Source organism: Antedon mediterranea, chromosome 9, assembly GCF_964355755.1.
Source record: "Antedon mediterranea chromosome 9, ecAntMedi1.1, whole genome shotgun sequence".
Classification (NCBI taxonomy): domain Eukaryota; kingdom Metazoa; phylum Echinodermata; class Crinoidea; order Comatulida; family Antedonidae; genus Antedon; species Antedon mediterranea.
The window spans coordinates 165572-189592 of record NC_092678.1 but is presented as its reverse complement, the minus strand read 5'-3'; the positions used below and the strand labels follow the sequence as shown (position 1 = coordinate 189592).

At 33.2% G+C, this 24021-nt stretch overlaps 3 protein-coding genes across 8 annotated transcripts in view; 2 read left to right on the top strand and 1 right to left on the bottom strand.

The window, feature by feature from the left end:
• LOC140058925 (dedicator of cytokinesis protein 3-like) overlaps positions 1-6318 on the top strand; it is a 43587-nt gene extending 37269 nt beyond the window's left edge. For 3 of the 4 annotated variants that reach the window (XM_072104716.1, XM_072104715.1, XM_072104714.1), the window contains 5 exons: positions 1282-1338; positions 1751-1835; positions 2027-2254; positions 2824-2897; positions 4044-6318. In XM_072104716.1, coding sequence (XP_071960817.1) covers positions 1282-1338; positions 1751-1835; positions 2027-2254; positions 2824-2897; positions 4044-4382 — 783 coding nt within the window. In that variant the 3' untranslated portion in view covers positions 4383-6318. The remainder of the gene's footprint in view (positions 1-1281; positions 1339-1750; positions 1836-2026; positions 2255-2823; positions 2898-4043) is intronic. The other variant, XM_072104717.1, reaches the window with a different exon arrangement.
• A 52-nt stretch (positions 6319-6370) lies between these two features.
• LOC140058926 (RNA-binding protein 15-like) lies at positions 6371-11229 on the bottom strand. Of its 2 annotated transcripts, none has more exons than XM_072104718.1 (2): positions 7690-11229; positions 6371-7072 (listed from the first exon to the last, which is right to left on the bottom strand). In XM_072104718.1, the coding sequence occupies exon 1, from the start codon at positions 11109-11111 to the stop codon at positions 8877-8879; it is 2235 nt and encodes a 744-aa protein (XP_071960819.1). In that variant the 5' UTR covers positions 11112-11229; the 3' UTR covers positions 6371-7072; positions 7690-8876. The 2 variants fall into 2 exon arrangements, with proteins under 2 accessions (XP_071960819.1, XP_071960820.1); XM_072104719.1 differs by having other exon boundaries at positions 6371-7069.
• A 245-nt stretch (positions 11230-11474) lies between these two features.
• LOC140058478 (MAP kinase-activated protein kinase 2-like) lies at positions 11475-23810 on the top strand. Of its 2 annotated transcripts, none has more exons than XM_072104102.1 (9): positions 11475-11578; positions 13034-13228; positions 13462-13601; positions 15474-15538; positions 17074-17280; positions 17668-17743; positions 21758-21968; positions 22120-22200; positions 22419-23810. In XM_072104102.1, the coding sequence occupies exons 2-9, from the start codon at positions 13034-13036 to the stop codon at positions 22548-22550; spliced, it is 1107 nt and encodes a 368-aa protein (XP_071960203.1). In that variant the 5' UTR covers positions 11475-11578; the 3' UTR covers positions 22551-23810. The 2 variants fall into 2 exon arrangements, with proteins under 2 accessions (XP_071960203.1, XP_071960204.1); XM_072104103.1 differs by lacking the exon at positions 11475-11578 and adding an exon at positions 12119-12208.
• The last annotated feature ends 211 nt before the right edge of the window (positions 23811-24021 follow it).

Below are 24021 nucleotides of genomic sequence, written 5' to 3'. Positions count from 1 at the left end.
AATTATTGTCTCTGATCTAGGAATCGTTTGTACAAATAGACTGAACACAGTTGTTTTTTTTTTGTCTTTCAGTTTTCAAAACGCCCTAAATCTACCTTCTATCTATAAAATTATTCTTTATTTTAATTCTCAATTAATGCTTATTACCGTTTCCATGGTAGTTTCTTTTATTTTACATTTTTATTATTAAAGAAGACACATTTATAAGACACATCAAAACACCATATAGTAAAGATTATTAATATTTTAAACTCAAAATTAGAATAAATAATTTATTAACAGATCTAATCCAGTGGTGGTGCCAGGATTTGACCGACGGTGGGCCGAAGGGTCATGCACGTGAACCTAGCATCCATTGGCTGGGGCCATCAAGGGGGTCAAGGGATGGAGCCAGGATTTGACAAACGGTGGGTCGAAGGGTCATGCATGTAAACCTAGCATCCATTGGTTGGGCCGTCAAGGTGGTTCAGGGATGGAGCCAGGATTTGACCAACAGTGGGTCGAAGGGTCATGCATGTGAACCTAGCATCCATTGGTTGGTTGGCGCCCCCCCCCCCTCCCCCAGTGGCACCACCACTGAACTAATCAAGGGTCAGGGGTGCAAACATACTGGTCTATGACCTAAAAAAATCTACAGGACCTTAGCCCTGCCTTAGCTCTCCCCTGTCTCAACTTGGCCCCCCCTCCCCCAGTGGCACCACCACTGAACTAATCAACTAATTGTAAGCAATTCGCCAATAAGTTATAATATTGTTTTATAATCAAAATTATTTGAATTACAATTTTTAAATGCATGAAATACCAATTTGCATTGTTTAGTGGAATGTAATTTGTTTTTGTACTAAAAAAGGTAAAATAAACTGCTTTTGCTCTAAATATAATTGCATGCTTGGAATATACCATTAATAGCCCTTAATGCCGTATGTATCCGTACGTCTATTGTATGTTATTATTCTGCCATTATGTTTCTTTCTTTCCCTCTCCTCAACTGATATTACTTCTAAATACCGGTGTCACATTTAGTACTTACTGTACTACATTCTTAATAGATAAAACAATGCTAGATATCACCCTCAAATCATAATGTTTGTTGATCTATTTATGTGATAGTTATTGCACTAAAATTGGTACTTTGCTTCTAAGTACAACTACTTAGGGTTGTTAGGCATCTAACAGTGCTTTTTAACTAATCTGTATTTTCTTCCCATTCACTTCACCATTTTGTCGTCTGCTACCATTTTTGTCGTCTGCTATCATTCAATGACCATTCACACTGAACAGCTACGCAACATGGCTCGTAGAACCAGTACACCTGTCATTCCGATGAGAGAACCAAATGTAAGTGGTTGTCGTCTAACAATCTCTACACTCACTCACTTTATAAAATTTGAATAAGTATATTTATTTAAAATCATAAAATAATGAATTATATTCTGAATCAGTACTAAATCTGTTATGTATTAATACATTATTTATAACTAGTATTATATGTTGTATTGTGTATAGATATCTAGGATTGCACTGTATTGTAGATTAGTTTTAACATACCTTATGGGTTCAAAATTGAACAAAGTCTCTTTTATATAGATCTCATTTTCAACATTGTTCTTTATAAAAACACTATTGTATTCTCTCTTGTTTTTCCTTTGAATTCAGTTTACAAACAGTGGATGTAATTTGGTAATTTTATGAAGGTATCTGACAGTTAATTGTTGCTTTATTTATTATTATTAATATTGTTGTTCTGTAGACAAGACTTATACCAAAGTCATACAAGAGAGGACCAGTGAGCCCTCGCAAGAACAGTGACCCCGGCTTGATGATAAGCCAAGATGGTATGATGACATTATTATTTTCATATTTGTTTGTTTTATATGTTTATATGAGAGCCCTAGATTATCAGCATATTCAGGGTCACCCTCTTTAAATAAACATTTAATAAAAATAAAAAAATAAAATACTGAAAGCTTTAGGATTAAACTGATAAATCTAAACATATTGACCTTTTAATTGTTGGTTTTTGTAGCTCTGAGTGGAATAGGAACCTCTGATAGTTCTAGTACTAGTTCAAGCAGTATTCCGCACACTAGGGATTCTGGTAGTTCAAGCAGCTTGGACATCAATAACAGTACGTTCTACCGGTCAAGCATCATCTCCAACGTGTCCAACAGATCTAGCTCAGACGGTGACACCTTTCCTAGCATTCCGCCACCCTTGCCCAAAAGGGGTGGGTCAAGACCAAATTCTGGTACAGGTTAGTGCGTTTCATTCTGTATACATCTGTTACACTCCATTTCCTTTCAATACAAATCTCACCTGAAAACTCACCTATTTCAATAGTTTGCTTTGATCAATGATGATCAAAGCATATTGATCGAAACGTCGAGTAACTCAACAGTTCTTTTCAGGACTAATATACGTGGTGTACCACAAACTTGATATCAATATTCTTTTCATGTTGTGCTGTGAGACTCATATACGTGGTGTACCACAAACTTTTTATCAATATTCTTTTCATGTTGTGCTGTGAGACTCATATACGTGGTGTACCACAAACTTTATATCAATATTCCTTTCATGTTGTGCTGTGAGACTCATATACGTGGTGTACCACAAACTTTTTATCAATATTCTTTTCATGTTGTGCTGTGAGACTCTGGTAAAGAGCGCTTTATTAATGTTTGATATTATTGCTATATACACATAGAGCTTTATTGCCGTCTGGCCAATAAAAATAATTAATTTTTGCAATGTGATATTTTGCATACAAAGTCATATACCATATATTTTATTGAACTAAAAAGGTTGTTTTTATTATTGCAGGAAGTACTTCATCAGGGTCTCGTTCTGACTCACCTATTCCTGAAACGGATCCACCGGCCGTCCCCCCTCGCAAGGTGAGTTCTTGCGTACCATAGACCTGCATGTCACACTCACTCAGGAGCTCATTCAAGCTTGACGCATCCTGCTTACTAATATTCAATGTTGTCATATAGTATGTTTGTACAAACTTGTGTGGAATGTTGGTTCTCTTACTGCACTCATTATCTGTCACTTATCTTATGCTGCCACATGATGTATCCTACCTTGTTTGTGGAGGAAATAAAAGGAACAGTCCTCTTAATTCTTTAATTACTGCTGACACAAGATATGTATTTTGACATTGTGTGAAATGTATGCATGATCATTAAGTGCTTTAACTGCTACATTATTGCTATTTCTTGTGCTTTGTACTCTATCAGACTTAGCAGCATGTTTATATATATATGTATTAATAAATGGGTCTAATGTTTACCGCACATTAGAAGGGTGTTTGTTACCATGGCACCCCTGTTATACCATGGCACCCCTGTTATACCATGGCACCCCTGTTCACATACCGTACACTAAAGGTGTTGGTGGGGAAAAAATGTAGTTTATTTTTATAATGTACGGTAGTGAATTACTTGTTTCCTTTTATGCTATTTTGTATGTTGCTTGTTTATTAAATCATGTATAAGGCTACTAATTGCACAGATTGTAATCAAGTATGTTTAATATTGGATGGATGCTGTCAGAACACAATGGTACTGTAACAACACTAGTGGTAATGTACACATTCCAGATTACATTATTTAATGTGATCACATCATGCTTTACATTGCTTGAAGCAATTATCACACTTAATGTTGGTTAGTGACTTATACAACATATTTAACATTGTTAAGCAGTATATACTGGTTGGTTAGGGACTTCAAATACTTACAACACATTTAACATTGTGAATGAAGGTTCTTATACACTTACCATCACTAGAGACTATTATGGGATGTTCTTTTGCTATAAATGCTTTATTCTTTGCTTTGGTATCATATTGCTCATTATATGCAAGATTACTTATGCAGTTATATTTTACTGCTGTACTCATAAATGTTTCTTTTGAATTAACTTTATAATAATGATAGTTTATAATGACAACCATTGTATGGAATGTTTATAATGACAACCATTGTATGGAATGTTTATAATGACAACCATTGTATGGAATGTTTTGTTTAATGTAGGTAAATGAAGCACCACCCCCTCTACCACGGAAAACTAGCTCATCTAATTTGTCGAGAAGGTCAGGTGAAATGCCTGTCATTACTAGAGAAACATTACCAACGACGCACGAAAACCCTGTTCCGTCACGTCCTGTTGATTCTGGCATTTACAGCGGGAGCGAGACCTCGTTGAAGGATATTGGTGAAATTCAGATAACTGTGCCATCGAGTGAAGAATTGAACGGACTACTTTCTGTACAAATTCCAGTGGGGGGAACGGCTGAACCGGAAGTCCCACCAAAGAGAACTCCTCCCCCTGTTCCAAGCAGGCCAAAAAGAACCCCCGATCATAGTCAATGATCATAGCTGGTTTTCAAGTTCACAAATAAGATAGAATAACTGGGTATCTATATATTAATAATAATAATAATAAAATCTTTATTTTAAAACGGAGACTCTTTCACAACAAAATGTGTTCTTCCACAAGGCCGTATTAAAACTTAAATGCAACTCTATATTTTAAATGTTCTCGCTGGATAGCTAACTATCCCATGAAGAAGTGCAATGGCTGTGTGTGTAAATATATGTAGAAAATGGGTTGTAGACTTGTATAAAACATAGCCTAATTCAATCAGTTTTATAATAATAACATTGAACACTTGTTTTATATATTAATAACAATAATCATAAAATTTAATTCTTATTTTAATAACAAAAATCAATAATTCACTATGAATACTAACATTTTATTGTCAAATCTTAATATTTAAATGCAAAATCATAAAATCATGACAAAATTTGGCAGTAAAATTAATTTTCAATACATTTTTTTATGTTAACAAAAAATGGAAGCAAATGGAATGGGCCTAGGTAAAGTACAGATTCTTGTCCAAACTATGTAGGTAAAGGGTCGTTGACCTTACATCACCTTAAATATTGCAAAGTGACCTTTGGTATAAATGTACCATAATTGTATATATACAATATATTAATTTAATAACCAGATTATGAATTTTAATATATAGATTGATATCATTTATAATCTAAAATCGTTGATATTACCTAATAAAAAGTTTTAATAAATCTACACGGTTTATTTTGTGTTAAACTAAATAGAAATATGTAAAGTGTAATAGATACATTGTGTAGGTATATTTTATGACTTTTTCATGTAGTATTTTTTCAGGGATGTTGTACCAGATTCTACAGAGTAATGTATTTTGTATACAACAGTACAACATATGATCTCCAGTTATTTGAACTAACAGTTTCCCGTTTCATTATAGCTCACGCCAGATTTGCATTCAAAATCGGCGTGTTCAAAATCCACAGATTTTGTGTTCGATTAATGTATATACCTTTTGTTTCACTTATTTTTATTATAATAGATTTGCCATTTATATATTTTTTTACAGAGAAAACCTCACAATGTGGGATTAAGAGTGTTTAGGAAATTATACAATAATTGATGTTTTTTTATTCTTGCTAAAAATGTTTTCATATGTATATATTTTCTGGCATTTAAAAAACATAATTAATTTCTCTTGTTTAAAGTCATAATTTTTTACTTAACCATATTAAATAATTCATACTTAATTTAAATTAATTGTTCAAAGTATTACTTAGTTTTAGTGTTGTTGATTTAAATGCTTAATATTTCTTACGGCACGAATACATTGTTTTATATTGTATATTTAAGTTTACATTAAAAATGTGGGTAATACAAAAAATCTTGAAGTTATTCATCATTGTATCCAAACTTATTTCACAGCATGTATGCAGTCGCTAAATCAATTTAGGACAAAATTACTCCATGTGTATTTACGTAATTCCGCTGCGCAATGGCAGTTGTACATTTCACAGTAACTTTATCTTTTTTAAAACATTTGATTTTGTCGACGTCGCAACATTACTTTAGTCGCTAAGGCAAACTCGTTATTCAAGCTACTTTAAACTCTGAATGTATGCAGTCGCAAAATCAATTTAGGACAAAATTACTCCATGTGTATTTAAATAATTGCGCTGCGCAATGGCAGTTGTGCATTTCACAGTAACTTTATCTTTTTTAAAACATTTGATTTTTTTGGCGTCGCAACATTCAGTCCATAAGGCACACTCGTTCATTTTTATACCAGTCCCATTATATTCGACTTAGGCGGAGTCGACTGTAATTCGCTGCATAATTTCAGTTGTGCATTTCATACTAACCTTTGTCGTTATGATTTCTTGAATTGCTACGATTTTGTCCAGGTCGCAAAATTTCTTCAATTGCTGAAGCAGACTTTTTACTGTCAACAAACCTCTCGCACTTTCGCTTATATGTAGGAAATAAAAACACGTACTGTAAATTCATAATCTGAAGTTTTTATTGTTAAAAACCTATGTTGCATCAACAATATCTATATAAAATGGCGGTTTAAATTGATTAGCTACGTAAGAAGACTACCTATTGGAACCTGGATGAGCAACAGTTTTTACGGTACATATAATACATCATTCCGTTACAAAACGTTGGAACTATTGAGTTGCGACGCAGCTGAGCTATTGGGCCAAATGTTAACCCGTTTATGACATTAATTAATGCACATTTACATCATGCACGTAAAATATTAGTCCAATAAAGACACTTTAAGAAATTATTAATGCCATTGCCTAGTTTAAAACAACTTGTGCATAATAAGCTTCTATATGCACTAACTTATGAAGAAGACTGTACAAATGATGGCACAATATTATTACTAACATGATCATACATATTCAGGCTTACAATATTAGCTATAATGTTTCAAAATCTTCATACAAAACTGTCTATAGTACTTTTAGAGAACAGTTCAGCATAGTCTTCTGCAAACTGATTTCATAGTCAATTCAATTTTATTTAATGTTCATCGTCAATCAACTTTAAATAATCTTGTCCGTTTGTTGTTGCAATTGTTCACAAAGTAATTGTTAGCCAAAATATTTAAATGTTCTGTTATTCTGTTTTAATCCATTTTGTTGCTCAATATCCACAGATTTTATCCAATTATTCTTGATCAATGCAATTCCTGCTGAAATTCAAGCACAAACAGAACAAGTTAGTGAGGAAGAAAGAGTAACAAATGTACAAGTAGAAACCAGGATTGACGTCGTCAACCTACCAGTATTGTCATCAGAGCACATGACGTTCTACAAACACTCGGTTGCTTGCAGTTACAATCAAGGTGATACAACCGTCACACACAATTTTTTGGTTTTATAAAAATATTTGGCATTAATTATCGTAAAATAAGGCACATTCCTTGCAGATTCTTTTTTCTGGCTTCTCAATTTATACATCAGTTGATCAATATTAAAATATATATTGCACACAAACTATAAAAATAAAACAATACAGGCTATTTTTGTCAGTAGCACCAAGGTTTTCCAAAATACACATGTTTTCTCCATTGAGATCAAACTGTTGAACACGCTGTACAAAATATTTGGCAATATCAATATAATAAATACTTGAGATGCACGTAAAAAAAACTGCCAAATGAATATTTTGATATTCTCGCAAAATATACAAACGTTGCGAATTCCATAACATACAAATTTATTGCACTCATTTTGAATATTGCTGGTGAACAGGATAAAAATATAGCAAATTTAAGAGAGGTTTCAAATTCTCCTTGAGATGTCTCACCTTTTAAGTATCGTACTAAGAGGCACGGTTATGTACACTGGACGCTGCCTCCAATTCACATTTTAAGTATCGTACTAAACACACTGTTTATGTACACTGGACGCTGCCTCCAATTCACATTTTAAGTATCGTACTAAACACACTGTTTATGTACACTGGACGCTGCCTCCAATTCACATTTTAAGTATCGTACTAAACACACTGTTTATGTACACTGGACGCTGCCTCCAATTCACATTTTAAGTATCGTACTAAACACACTGTTTATGTACACTGGACGCTGCCTCCAATTCACATTTTAAGTATCGTACTAAACACACTGTTTATGTACACTGGACGCTGCCTCCAATTCACATTTTAAGTATCGTACTAAGACTGAGGCACTGTTTACTGCACACTTGATGCTGCCTCCAATTCACATAAAGAGTTTATATATCACATTTATTATATATAGCCATCACATGGGTTGTAGTTCAAGCACTAATTCAAAGTGGCGTAACAAATCACATTGTCTAAATCTTGCTGTATCAAAACATTGATCATACAATTTCAGGCACGTTGCACAAAAATCTTGCTTTTGTGTTACAAAGACGTTCACAATTCGATGCACATCAAATTCTCAACAGGTTCTCGTTTTTTCCCAAAATCAGTCCAATTTATCAAACATCTCGTTGTGCAGTGATCAAATCACAAATATCATGGGTTTGTAGTATAAAAAGGCGACATTTTCAAACAACAAAAGATGAAAACGAAAAACGTTCCAAAATGTCTTTTTTACAACAGGAAATAATTCTTGAAGACTCAAATACATACTGGAGCACATTGCTAAATAAGTTAAAATCAGTAAAAACAATCCAAAGGAGATGAAGTAATAAATAATACTGATATTGGACTACAACAGACCTCTTAAAAATCAATATATCAAAAACATATCAAAATTAAAACCAAATAAATTGGTAATTGTTTCATGTTTATAATCAATGTTTAGCTGCTGCTGTCTCAATTACATTATTTGGACACAAATTTCATATTTCATAATTACAAAAATAAAGTGTTTTCAATACATATTGTTGAATTGTATACGACAAAATGAAAATAAACACAAAATAAAATTAGATTTAAAAAAACAATATTTTTCATGTGAATGTAATAAATCACAAATAATAAAATAACATTAATGTTTTGGATTAAGCAACACCACGCACAATGATGATGACTAAGTGATCTTCTTTAGATGGTTCAATACCCAAATTTGGAGCAATACGCAGAAGATGGTTCTGTGAGTATTGGCAGGGTGGGAATGCGTGTAAAATGCCAGCACTTTCTTTGTCTTTGTGACCTGCGACAGGCAAACTAATCACACCAGCTGCTTCTTTCTGTTGCAAGTAAGTCACCAAATTTCTAAGCGTTCGCGATTGTGTTGCATTTGGTAATTTCGGAGCATCGTCGGCTGGCAGAGCCAACAACAAGCAGTGACCATCAGCTCCTGCGGACGTAATCCTCTTGGTCACCTCTTCCAGTTTAGGTTGGTCAAGACGCAAACGTTGTGTAATCTTTAAAATTTGTTCATCCTCATTTTTACCAGAACCAAGTAATGACTCAACAATTGAGATGTCTCCATCTAACAGATACATGCGAGTACAAAAAGCACTATTTTTCAACACAATAAAGCCATGCCAGGCAGCACCAAAATATTTGGACAGATCAAACACGCTGTCAACAGCGGCAATTCTTTCTCGCATTCTACTAGATTTATCAGATTTACTTTCACGTTCACGTTTTCTTCCACGAAATGCACCATTATCATCGTCATTACTCCTTGAACCGTGACGCCTTTGGCGTTCAGGGGAATGGTCGCTTCCCGTCGAATCAAACTGATCATCCATGCGCTTTTCTGGTGTACTTTCATTCAGATCAGCGGAGCGATTACGTACTCTTTTATAACTTTTTCTGTCTGGTGAACGTTCACGAGACTGATCACTAGATGGCGACATTGGCCGTTTGCGATTATCTCTTGGATCGTAAGAATCTCTTTCTTGTCTATTCCAATTATTTCCGTAGCGGTTTTCTTGCCAGTTACTACCCCTACGATACCCACCCTCCTCAGTGACATCATTTCGACCACCATAGCTTTGACGTCTACCGCCATCAAAATCCTTATTGTAGCGAAATCCTGGCTCGTAATCGTCTCTCTGATTATGCCGCGGCGAAGCAGCTCGATCACTGAACTGAGGGAACTTTCCACGTTGATCGTGCGAAGATTCGGCAAAATCCAAGCGTAAACGATGATCAGGTCCGCCAAGCGGAAAACCACGCATATTTGAAGCGGCTGCTTGTGCAGCATCTAAAGAATCGTACAAAATAAAGGCAAAATTTTCTCCCTTAAGGTAATCAATTTTTCTGATGGCTCCAAAACGATCAAATTCACGTTCAAGTACACCTAGAGACGTCCAAGGGCCTAGGCCTCCCACCCAGAGTCGTGTAGTTGGCTGGGCCTTACCGTAGCCAATTTTGGCCTGGTTCCTACCAATGTACTTGCCTTGCATTGCAATTTTGGCTTTATGAGCTTGGTCTAGATTACAAAATCTAACAAATGCATATGAATTTCCCTGGCCACGCGCTGGCCTTTTCACATCAATATCTTCAACCATTCCAAATCTTGAAAAAACATGCTTTAATTCACTTTCAGGGATATCGCCCTCTAAATTACCAACAAATAAAGTACGAGTTGCTTTTGGGTCATCTTCCGGTAGGAGTAGAGGCTCTCTATCACGAAAGCTATCAGCACTCCCGCCAGAAAATCGTCTTTCATAAGATTGAAAATCATGGTCTCTTGGACCTTGGTCTCTGGGGTAACTACCACCAACTCTACTTCTGCCCGGAGACGATCTACCGTACCCCATTTCTGGGGAAACGCTTCTACGTCTGTAAACAGGGTCAACATAAAGAGGTTTTCCAAAAAGTGTTAGCCTCCCTGACTTAGCTAGCTTTGCTTCTTTAGCATGTTCTGCAAAAGCATAATTTACAAATGCAATTCTCTCATCTCCTCCGTGAGTTACTTTGACTTTGACATCACCAAATTTCTTAAATTCATGAAACAATGCATCCCTAATTGCACCGTCAGAAACATGACTTGGGAACTTTGTAACTTTCAAACTTTTATAGTAATTATCCTTATTATCATACTTATACCCCGAACCACGGTTTCCAAAATTGTTTCTATCTCTAGTTTCAAAATCGTCTCTGCTACGCCTCTTATCCCCATCGTAGAAGTCCCGCCTGTAACTGCCACCACGACCTCCTCCAGGACCAGGTTTTCCACCTCCTCTAGATTCATATCGATCGTCTCTCCCCATGCGCTGATGCATTTCAGGACTATCCTTAATTCTTCTTGAAGTGTCTCTTGCTGGCTGATACTTCATTTAAATTATTTTTTGAGTCTTTTTCGGGTCAAAATAAAAATATTATTTGTTACGAATCGACACGCCTGGGACTCTTCAGATCGACGCCATACTAAAACATAGGCCTTGGCTGTTTACATCAATTACAGATGAATATATTAGTACGCACTCCAAAAGCGTTTAAAATATTTGAGAAATACCTATATTTATTTATATATTACGGCGTGAATAAACATTTTAAAATAAATATTTCAACATTTAAAGTTAGTTTACATACAGTAAAATGTAAATTAATGTAATTGAAAGCGGGCCCTATTTTATTGTAAAATTAATAATGAAAAAAAAAAATGTGTATAAACGCCCTCTATAGTCGTATCGGAAGAGAAAACATGAAATTGTTTCTTCGCAAATCCATTTGCAAAGAAGTGCTGTTTTGTATGTTAAAGATAGACCAAAAAGAACGGTAATATCAGCAAAGCAGATAATTGGTAAATATTTAATTTCTATATTTTATTTTAAATTAAATGTACATAATACTTTGACGTATAAATGTTGAGGTCATACGGTCTTGGTTTCTGAGAATTTAGTGCAAAAATGTCTCCTTCCGGGATGTACAGTGGGTTCGTCGTTAGCCTGCATTGCGACGATGATAGATAGAAGACCACCGGTATTCAACGCCCCACGTACGTTGGTACACCAACCCTTCATTAGGTTGGGATTACAATACAAGGCCTACTGAAAGGGGTTAGGCCAGGGCCAGTGTGGTCAAAATGTGCAGGTTCGTCACCGTTAGTGGAATTATTTATTTATGTTTATCAGATCATCCTGTTTATCTGGGCTTAGCTTTATTATTAAAATGAAATTATAGAGTGAGGGTAAAAATGGAATGTTCCCAAAACAATGATGATGACATGATTGATGGAAAAAGAGATATTATGATGGTGAATCATTTCTGAATATAAAACAATGACACATTATTACTAATAATACTCAAAAACTGTATATATAGTATAAATGAACACTTGGTATGTGATTAAATACTGTTATATCAACTGATTGCATTTGTATTGTTTTTTGTCTTGATAATCATATTATTAGGTCTGTAGGAACTTGGCAAGGTTTGTGAGCTATACTGTTCTTGTGGGTCAGAAAACTAACACTTTTTAATTGTCCTGTGGCTATGCTTTACTAATAGTACTGTATAATATAAACATGTTTATACTTGGCATATTGTGTGTAGTGTGACTTGACCATAAAACTGTATTATTTTATTAATTATATCTTCTTTAAACAAAATAAACGGGAACGAGAATGAATGCAAGAAACAAGCTCAACAGTTTCACTGCTTCTTTCCTCATGATCCCCTTGTTGCTGTCAATAGTGCTTTCTGTTAAAGTATAGCCTCTTTTCAAAATGTAATTCATGTTGTAATATATTTGTTTTGATTTAAATTATTTTCAAATTATAATTGTAATTTGACACATCAAATTTTAGTTTCTTATGCTTGGAATTTGTAACTATTTTTTGGTCTGATTTTATTCCAGTGAAAAAGTGGTGTGTGATAAAATATTTAAATGCTTTTGCTGTTATTTATATTCAGTATCATCAATAAAATGTTACCATCCTCTTGGTTTGTCATCTTTTGTTTGTAGCCCAGTTTTGAGTTGTTTCTTCATTCCCTTATTTGGTTCTACTCTGCAGTTTTCTTTAATTCCATTCATTCTATTTAGAATATTTATATTTTTTCATCAGCAAATGTTTATAAACTATATACTGTACTTAGTAATATGTGTTTCTACTTTTTGACTAATACTAGTAAAATACATTATCAATAACTTTGTTTAAAACTGGTTTATTCAAAGAGAAGCACACTTCTTGTGTTGAACAAAACATACATATAATTACAGTTTTATTATTAATAAATTTCTATTTGATTGCTTTAGATGAGCAAGCTTAAGATGGGGGACAATCAGTCATCATTGCAGTCTGGAACAGGTGAAGGGCGCAAGGTGTTATCCCCTAAGAAGATACCAATTACTAATGACTATATACTAACAAAGAAAGTACTAGGGCTTGGTATCAATGGTAAAGTACTTGAGTGTGAACATAAAACAACGGGCGAGAAGTATGCATTAAAGGTACGGTGTTTAACAACAATTTTTACTGTATATTATTTACTAAATATGGTAATTAAACATTACATATGGTGGCCCAACAATGTAAAATTGTAATATTACAAAATAACATTTTATCTGTAACTATGTTTTGTAATTTTATTATTAAACATATTACCAAATTAGTTTGTTATCTAAATCATATAATTGTCTACTATGGTATTTAGTTACTTAAAAAGTGTTCAATTTGTCATTAGGTATTGCGAGGAAGCGCAAAAGCTGAACGAGAAGTAGAATTACACTGGAGAGCTTCAGCTTGTAAACAGATAGTTAATATTAAAGATGTCTATGAGAATATTTACAATGGAACAAGATGTCTTTTGGTCGTAATGGAATGGTGAGTGACATTCATTCTAATGTTAAATGCTACTTAAAATAATATACTTGCCGATACTAAATGATGTTAAATTTCAATAGATATTCAAAGGTAACCTATAACATAATGCTAATGTTATTTATATTATTGAATATGTTTCATTTAACTCTCTTGAATTTTTAAATACTTTTTTTTTATTTCAAATCTTGTATACATACAAAAAAAAACGCATTTAATTAAACAAAGACAAAATTACAATTAAAACTAGATTTAATTTTAGGTTTAAATTATTGACTTGTCAATACTAAATGATATATATAGATAATGATATTTATATCATTCAATTTGTTTCTTTTTACTCTCTTGTATTTTAAAATACATTGTTTAAATCATTCAATTTGCCCCATCATACTGTAGTACAGTATGTAATGAACACAATGATTTATCTGGTTATTGGCTTCAGTTTAAGTGCAGCAGTTGATGTTGAATCCATTTGGAGTAAACAATCTACTGATTGATAAATGTTTACAAACCTGACGACAAGCAAACCAACAATCCCTATTCTTTCTCATGTGATGATCATTTATAAAATTGTTAATTATTTTATTTTTAATAATTTGTTTTATATTTTACTTCTTGTATTGCCCAAAATACAGTACAAGAATTTAGTGTATGTTAACATAGATGTACAGTTTTGACAAATGTTATGGTTTCCTGTATTGGAAATGTCATTGTTAGGTTGATCACACCATACTAGATTCTCTATGATCACACCATACTAGATTCTCTATGATCACACCATACTAGATTCTCTATGATCACACCATACTAGATTCTCTATGATCACACCATACTAGATTCTCTATGATCACACCATACTAGATTCTCTATGATCACACCATACTAGATTCTCTATGATCACACCATACTAGATTCTCTATGATCACACCATACTAGATTCTCTATGATCACACCATACTAGATTCTCTATGATCACACCATACTAGATTCTCTATGATCACACCCTCATATCCATTAAACTTGTTTAAGTATAATAAGCGGTGTTGTTTATACAGCCACACTGTCGCTATAGTTACAGTATGTCTATGTTTTAAGTAGTGTGTGTTCACAAATTCTGTTCATAATTCGTAGTAATTGATTATACATTTATTACAAAATGTTCACAAACCCTAACAACTGTACATTACTTTTTTATATTTAACTATTAAAATAAAAAAGTGTTTAGATTATTCAATATACTGTATAATTAATTTACTGTATCCTGTTTGATTGAGGTCAGGTACTGAATATTCATCTCAGTTATTTCATAACTCAGAATAATAAATGCACACAATCTAAAATAATTTAATTAACTTTGTGATACTGACTTAACTGTATCATATTCATAAGAAAAGTTTTGTAAAAATAAAGTAAATAGATTTGGTCAAAATATTTTGATGTTTGTTCTTGATAATGAGGTCACACCAGTTTGGAATGCATTCAATCTTGTACAGTTCCTAAATTGGTTTCATAAATCTATTTATAGATATGACATCATTATCTGATTGTGCAATAGTTAATGATAACAACATAGGTACATGATAATAGTCAATGATAACAACATAGGTACAGTACATGATAATCTATTTATAGATATGACATCATAGGTACATGATAATATTATTTTCCAAGAACATAATACTTTGTTTGACTCAAACCATAACATTATTTATTTATGTTTTAATTTTTTTTATTAATAATAGGTATTAAATGTCAAATCTTGCTTGACTAGATAAATCAGTAAAATAAGAACTGTAAAGTATTTTGTGAACATGTTATAATATGAATAGATCACGTACATAACTACTGTACTTTATTTTGTTTTATTTATAGTATGGAAGGTGGTGAATTATTTAGTAGAATACAAGAAAGGGCAGACACAGCTTTCACAGAAAGAGGTTTGTTGTTCTCAACATGATTTGTTAGTGTTAACTGTTTAATTATTTTTATTTCAACCGTAGAAAGTGAACGTGTTACTCTATTATGGTTGTAATAATTAGCATTGATAATGAGCAAAGACCTTAACCAAAGGTAAACAATCACAGTTAGATTACTAAAACATTGCAGACTGTGTAATGCATTTATACAAACTGAATTCAAATGATGAACTTGAAAACATAGGTAATGAATTAAATTAATAGTATTACTGGTATATCATAGCATAAAACAAACTCAAAAGTCACGCCACATTCAATATTTTAAACTATTTGAATGTCATCTTTTCAGCCATCTTCTGTATATAAACTATTTGAATGTCATCTTTTCAGCCATCTTCTGTATATAAACTATTTAAATGTCATCTTTTCTGCCATCTTCTGTATATAAACTATTTGAATGTCATCTTTTCAGCCATCTTCTGTATATAAACTATTTGAATGTCATCTTTTCAGCCATCTGCTGTATATAAACTATTTGAATGTCATCTTTTCAGCCATCTTCTGTATATAAACTATTTGAATGTCATCTTTTCAGCCATCTTCTATATATAAACTATTTGAATGTCATCTTTTCAGCCATCTTCTGTATATAAACTATTTGAATGTCATCTTTTCAGCCATCTTCTGTATATAAACTATTTGAATGTCATCTTTTCAGCCATCTTCTGTATATAAACTATTTGAATGTCATCTTTTCAGCCATCTTCTGTATATAAACTATTTGAATGTCATCTTTTCTGCCATCTTCTGTATATAAACTATTTGAATGTCATCTTTTCAGCCATCTTCTGTATATAAACTATTTGAATGTCATCTTTTCTGCCATCTTCTGTATATAAACTATTTGAATGTCATCTTTTCAGCCATCTTCTGTATATAAACTATTTGAATGTCATCTTTTCAGCCATCTTCTGTATATAAACTATTTGAATGTCATCTTTTCAGCCATCTTCTGTATATAAACTATTTGAATGTCATCTTTTCAGCCATCTTCTGTATATAAACTATTTGAATGTCATCTTTTCAGCCATCTTCTGTATATAAACTATTTGAATGTCATCTTTTCTGCCATCTTCTGTATATAAACTATTTGAATGTCATCTTTTCAGCCATCTTCTGTATATAAACTATTTGAATGTCATCTTTTCAGCCATCTTCTGTATATAAACTATTTGAATGTCATCTTTTCAGCCATCTTCTGTATATAAACTATTTGAATGTCATCTTTTCAGCCATCTTCTGTATATAAACTATTTGAATGTCATCTTTTCAGCCATCTTCTGTATATAAACTTCTATGAAAAGTGATATTCAAAAAGCAGTAATGTACTGTTCCATTAAACAAATTAGCATTTAATATTTTCTTCTTATATTGTTCATCTAAGATTATCTGAATTTAGATAAAGGAAATCCATAATGCTTAGACAGATATATTTAGGTTGTGTATTTAAAGAATAAATAATATTTAACAAATCTTAAAATTGTATTATCTTTTAGAAGCAGCACAAATAATATCTGACATTGCCAAGGCTGTTCACTACTTGCATAACATGAACATTGCGCACAGAGATCTAAAACCAGAGAACTTGCTATTCAAAGATAAAGGATCTAACTCAGTTTTGAAGTTGACAGATTTTGGTTTTGCCAAAGAAACAACGTCGGCAACGAGTTTGCAAACGCCATGTTATACTCCTTACTATGTGGGTAAGTACTTTGATTATTTGAATACAGAACTGATTAATATAAACAAGTATGTAAATATTAATGGTTAAAATTGTGTCTATGTAAGGGATATCAAACTAGCATTTGAGGGACATGGGTTCGAGACCTGTCTGTATCTTAAGGCAAGATACTTTAAACTCTTTGTCTTGTCCATCGGGTGTGACGTACAGTAAAGCTGTTGGTCATGTGTACATATATTGTGTGTGTAATCAATAATGGACTAGTGTATTATTCAAAAGGGGTATTGTGTGTGTGCTGATCATGCTGTTGAACTGCATTGTGGGAGAACAGTCCTACTGTTGAATATGTGCTACTACGATACGTAATGACTCACTTAAATACTAACATCAAATGTTTTTTCTATTGCAGCTCCTGAAGTCCTTGGACCAGAACGTTATGACAAATCCTGTGACATGTGGTCGTTAGGTGTTATTATGTACATTTTGTAAGTTACATTCTATAGTCAAATCCTGTGACATGTGGTTGTTGGGTGTTATTATGTACATTTTGTAGGTTACATTGTATAGTCAAATCCTGTGACATGTGGTCGTTAGGTGTTATTATGTACATTTTGTAAGTTACATTCTATAGTCAAATCCTGTGACATGTGGTTGTTGGGTGTTATTATGTACATTTTGTAGGTTACATTGTATAGTCAAATCCTGTGACATGTGGTTGTTAGGTGTTATTATGTACATTTTGTAAGTTACATTGTATAGTCAAATCCTGTGACATGTGGTTGTTAGGTGTTATTATGTACATTTTGTAAGTTACATTGTATAGTCAAATCCTGTGACATGTGGTTGTTAGGTGTTATTATGTACATTTTGTAGGTTACATTGTATAGTCAAATCCTGTGACATGTGGTTGTTAGGTGTTATTATGTACATTTTGTAAGTTACATTCTATAGTCAAATCCTGTGACATGTGGTTGTTAGGTGTTATTATGTACATTTTGTAAGTTACATTCTATAGTCAAATCCTGTGACATGTGGTCGTTAGGTGTTATTATGTACATTTTGTAGGTTACATTGTATAGTCAAATCCTGTGACATGTGGTTGTTAGGTGTTATTATGTACATTTTGTAGGTTACATTGTATAGTCAAATCCTGTGACATGTGGTCGTTAGGTGTTATTATGTACATTTTGTAGGTTACATTCTATAGTCAAATCCTGTGACATGTGGTTGTTAGGTGTTATTATGTACATTTTGTAGGTTACATTGTATAGTCAAATCCTGTGACATGTGGTTGTTAGGTGTTATTATGTACATTTTGTAGGTTACATTGTATAGTCAAATCCTGTGACATGTGGTCGTTAGGTGTTATTATGTACATTTTGTAGGTTACATTGTATAGTCAAATCCTGTGACATGTGGTTGTTAGGTGTTATTATGTACATTTTGTAGGTTACATTGTATAGTCAAATCCTGTGACATGTGGTTGTTAGGTGTTATTATGTACATTTTGTAGGTTACATTGTATAGTCAAATCCTGTGACATGTGGTTGTTAGGTGTTATTATGTACATTTTGTAAGTTACATTGTATAGTCAAATCCTGTGACATGTGGTTGTTAGGTGTTATTATGTACATTTTGTAGGTTACATTGTATAGTCAAATCCTGTGACATGTGGTTGTTAGGTGTTATTATGTACATTTTGTAGGTTACATTGTATAGTCAAATCCTGTGACATGTGGTTGTTAGGTGTTATTATGTACATTTTGTAGGTTACATTGTATAGTCAAATCCTGTGACATGTGGTTGTTAGGTGTTATTATGTACATTTTGTAGGTTACATTGTATAGTCAAATCCTGTGACATGTGGTCGTTAGGTGTTATTATGTACATTTTGTAAGTTACATTGTATAGTCAAATCCTGTGACATGTGGTTGTTAGGTGTTATTATGTACATTTTGTAAGTTACATTCTATAGTCAAATCCTGTGACATGTGGTTGTTAGGTGTTATTATGTACATTTTGTAGGTTACATTGTATAGTCAAATCCTGTGACATGTGGTTGTTAGGTGTTATTATGTACATTTTGTAGGTTACATTGTATAGTCAAATCCTGTGACATGTGGTTGTTAGGTGTTATTATGTACATTTTGTAGGTTACATTGTATAGTCAAATCCTGTGACATGTGGTTGTTAGGTGTTATTATGTACATTTTGTAAGTTACATTCTATAGTCAAATCCTGTGACATGTGGTTGTTAGGTGTTATTATGTACATTTTGTAGGTTACATTGTATAGTCAAATCCTGTGACATGTGGTTGTTAGGTGTTATTATGTACATTTTGTAGGTTACATTGTATAGTCAAATCCTGTGACATGTGGTTGTTAGGTGTTATTATGTACATTTTGTAGGTTACATTGTATAGTCAAATCCTGTGACATGTGGTTGTTGGGTGTTATTATGTACATTTTGTAGGTTACATTGTATAGTCAAATCCTGTGACATGTGGTTGTTAGGTGTTATTATGTACATTTTGTAAGTTACATTGTATAGTCAAATCCTGTGACATGTGGTTGTTAGGTGTTATTATGTACATTTTGTAGGTTACATTGTATAGTCAAATCCTGTGACATGTGGTCGTTAGGTGTTATTATGTACATTTTGTAGGTTACATTGTATAGTCAAATCCTGTGACATGTGGTTGTTAGGTGTTATTATGTACATTTTGTAGGTTACATTGTATAGTCAAATCCTGTGACATGTGGTTGTTAGGTGTTATTATGTACATTTTGTAGGTTACATTGTATAGTCAAATCCTGTGACATGTGGTTGTTAGGTGTTATTATGTACATTTTGTAGGTTACATTGTATAGTCAAATCCTGTGACATGTGGTTGTTAGGTGTTATTATGTACATTTTGTAGGTTACATTGTATAGTCAAATCCTGTGACATGTGGTTGTTGGGTGTTATTATGTACATTTTGTAGGTTACATTGTATAGTCAAATCCTGTGACATGTGGTTGTTAGGTGTTATTATGTACATTTTGTAGGTTACATTGTATAGTCAAATCCTGTGACATGTGGTCGTTAGGTGTTATTATGTACATTTTGTAAGTTACATTGTATAGTCAAATCCTGTGACATGTGGTTGTTAGGTGTTATTATGTACATTTTGTAAGTTACATTGTATAGTCAAATCCTGTGACATGTGGTTGTTAGGTGTTATTATGTACATTTTGTAGGTTACATTGTATAGTCAAATCCTGTGACATGTGGTTGTTGGGTGTTATTATGTACATTTTGTAGGTTACATTGTATAGTCAAATCCTGTGACATGTGGTTGTTAGGTGTTATTATGTACATTTTGTAAGTTACATTGTATAGTCAAATCCTGTGACATGTGGTTGTTAGGTGTTATTATGTACATTTTGTAGGTTACATTGTATAGTCAAATCCTGTGACATGTGGTCGTTAGGTGTTATTATGTACATTTTGTAGGTTACATTGTATAGTCAAATCCTGTGACATGTGGTTGTTAGGTGTTATTATGTACATTTTGTAGGTTACATTGTATAGTCAAATCCTGTGACATGTGGTTGTTGGGTGTTATTATGTACATTTTGTAGGTTACATTGTATAGTCAAATCCTGTGACATGTGGTTGTTAGGTGTTATTATGTACATTTTGTAGGTTACATTGTATAGTCAAATCCTGTGACATGTGGTCGTTAGGTGTTATTATGTACATTTTGTAAGTTACATTGTATAGTCAAATCCTGTGACATGTGGTTGTTAGGTGTTATTATGTACATTTTGTAAGTTACATTGTATAGTCAAATCCTGTGACATGTGGTTGTTAGGTGTTATTATGTACATTTTGTAGGTTACATTCTATAGTCAAATCCTGTGACATGTGGTCGTTAGGTGTTATTATGTACATTTTGTAGGTTACATTGTATAGTCAAATCCTGTGACATGTGGTTGTTAGGTGTTATTATGTACATTTTGTAGGTTACATTGTATAGTCAAATCCTGTGACATGTGGTTGTTAGGTGTTATTATGTACATTTTGTAGGTTACATTGTATAGTCAAATCCTGTGACATGTGGTTGTTAGGTGTTATTATGTACATTTTGTAAGTTACATTCTATAGTCAAATCCTGTGACATGTGGTTGTTAGGTGTTATTATGTACATTTTGTAAGTTACATTCTATAGTCAAATCCTGTGACATGTGGTTGTTAGGTGTTATTATGTACATTTTGTAAGTTACATTGTATAGTCAAATCCTGTGACATGTGGTTGTTAGGTGTTATTATGTACATTTTGTAGGTTACATTGTATAGTCAAATCCTGTGACATGTGGTCGTTAGGTGTTATTATGTACATTTTGTAAGTTACATTGTATCGTCATTGATACATATTCCAATATACTATTATTTTTATCAGAATTCTGAATGTAGTTCAATCTCTATAATCGATTTTATACATTTTTTTTTCAGATTATGTGGTTTTCCACCATTCTACAGTAACCATGGCATGGCAATTTCACCTGGAATGAAGAAGAGAATCCGCAATGGCCAGTACGAATTTCCCAATCCTGAATGGAGCCAAGTATCTGAAGAAGCAAAAGATTTAATTCGAAAATTGTTGAAGACCGACCCGTCACAGAGGTTAACAATCACAGAATTTGTCAACCATCCATGGGTGCAGGTGAATATGCAAATTAAATATGTAGCAAAAAAAAACAGTAATAGATTGCCTGGTATTGTGTACTTTTAATACATTTGTATAAATGTGCTTCTTTTGTTATAAACAACATCAAAATATTTGAAAAAATCTAAATCTATTATGTAAATTTCAGAGGATAGATGAGGTCCCACAGACTCCGTTACATTCTGCCAAGGTATTGAAGGAAGACAGTGAACAATGGGCCGACATCCAGGTGAGGACGCCATGCAAATTTAAAAAGAAACCATATTTATTGGAGTCTCATGTCCCGAGTATAATGGTGTCATCATTACAGGGGCCTTTTGTGGCAAAATTGATTTTACAGCACACCAACCAGTTGAATTATTTATATACACATTGTTGGTTTTGTTTTGTAATATGTAATACAGTACATTTGTTTGTTATATACAAATACATTTGTTTGTTTTGCAGGATGAGATGACCAACGCCCTCGCTACGATGCGTGTTGACTACGACCAAGTTAAGATTAAAACAATCTCAGAATCAACAAACCCGCTATTAATGAAACGAAGAAAGAAGGAAGCAAAACAAAATAAGAAGTAGTTTACTAAATTGCAATCTGTAAAGTTCTTCTTTCACTACCTCTACACTGTGCTGCTACAACTACTCACCATGTTTAAAGCAAGGCTGTGTTGTAGGCATTCTGCTACACTGTGCTGCTACAACTACTCACCATGTTTAAAGCAAGGCTGTGTTGTAGGCATTCTGCTACACTGTGCTGCTACAACTACTCACCATGTTTAAAGCAAGGCTGTGTTGTAGGCATTCTGTTACACTGCTGCTACAACTACTCACCATGTTTAAAGCAAGGCTGTGTTGTAGGCATTCTGTTACACTGTGCTGCTACAACTACTCACCATGTTTAAAGCAAGGCTGTGTTGTAGGCATTCTGTTACACTGACTGTGCTGCTACAACTACTCACCATGTTTAAAGCAAGGCTGTGTTGTAGGCATTCTGTTACACTGTGCTGCTACAACTACTCACCGTGTTTAAAGCAAGGCTGTGTTGTAGGCATTCTGCTACACTGTGCTGCTACAACTACTCACCATGTTTAAAGCAAGGCTGTGTTGTAGGCATTCTGTTACACTTTGCTGCTACAACTACTCACCATGTTTAAAGCAAGGCTGTGTTGTAGGCATTCTGCTACACTGTGCTGCTACAACTACTCACCATGTTTAAAGCAAGGCTGTGTTGTAGGCATTCTGTTACACTGCTGCTACAACTACTCACCATGTTTAAAGCAAGGCTGTGTTGTAGGCATTCTGTTTACTTTTGTCCTCTTTAACCAAATAAATAAACATGAGTTTTTACAGCTTTCTACTGTAGTATGACCATATTCAACCTTCTACTTGATTATAAACATGTTTTTATGTTATAAATACAATGATAGCCTCCTTGTTACTGTAGTTATATTACATTTAGTTCAACAACTGATGCATTGTGCAAGAACTGCTCCACGGAGTCTAAAGAGTTTTAATAATCTTATATCCTTTCAATGTACAGTGTCCTTGTGTACAAAATAAATGTTATTGAACGTCTTGCACATTATGGTTTAATTCCCTTAGCACTAATTATGGTTTAATTCCCTTAGCACTAATTATGGTTTAATTCCCTTAGCACTAATTATGGTTTAATTCCCTTAGCACTAATTATTTGTGGGGTAAAATGAACTTGGATCATATTGATCAAATCACATTTATTGTTGGGAAACTAATCATTCAACATTTTTACTTGCCAAAGTTTTAAATAATTTGTTAAAAAATCATTTTAAAGTTTGTCTTGGATGTGTTTTATTATTTTATTCCTCAATTTGTACATGATTTTTTGATTCAAAATACTGTGAGTGATATTGAATATTGTGTAATACAAATGTTTATATTTTAGTAAGAGTATGGCAATTTGGTGGTTTATCAAATAGCCTCATTATTATACAAGCTATCCTTAAACTCGGCACAAATACAATAAATATGTTTAAAAAAAACAATTATTGAGATAAATTTGTATTATAATTAT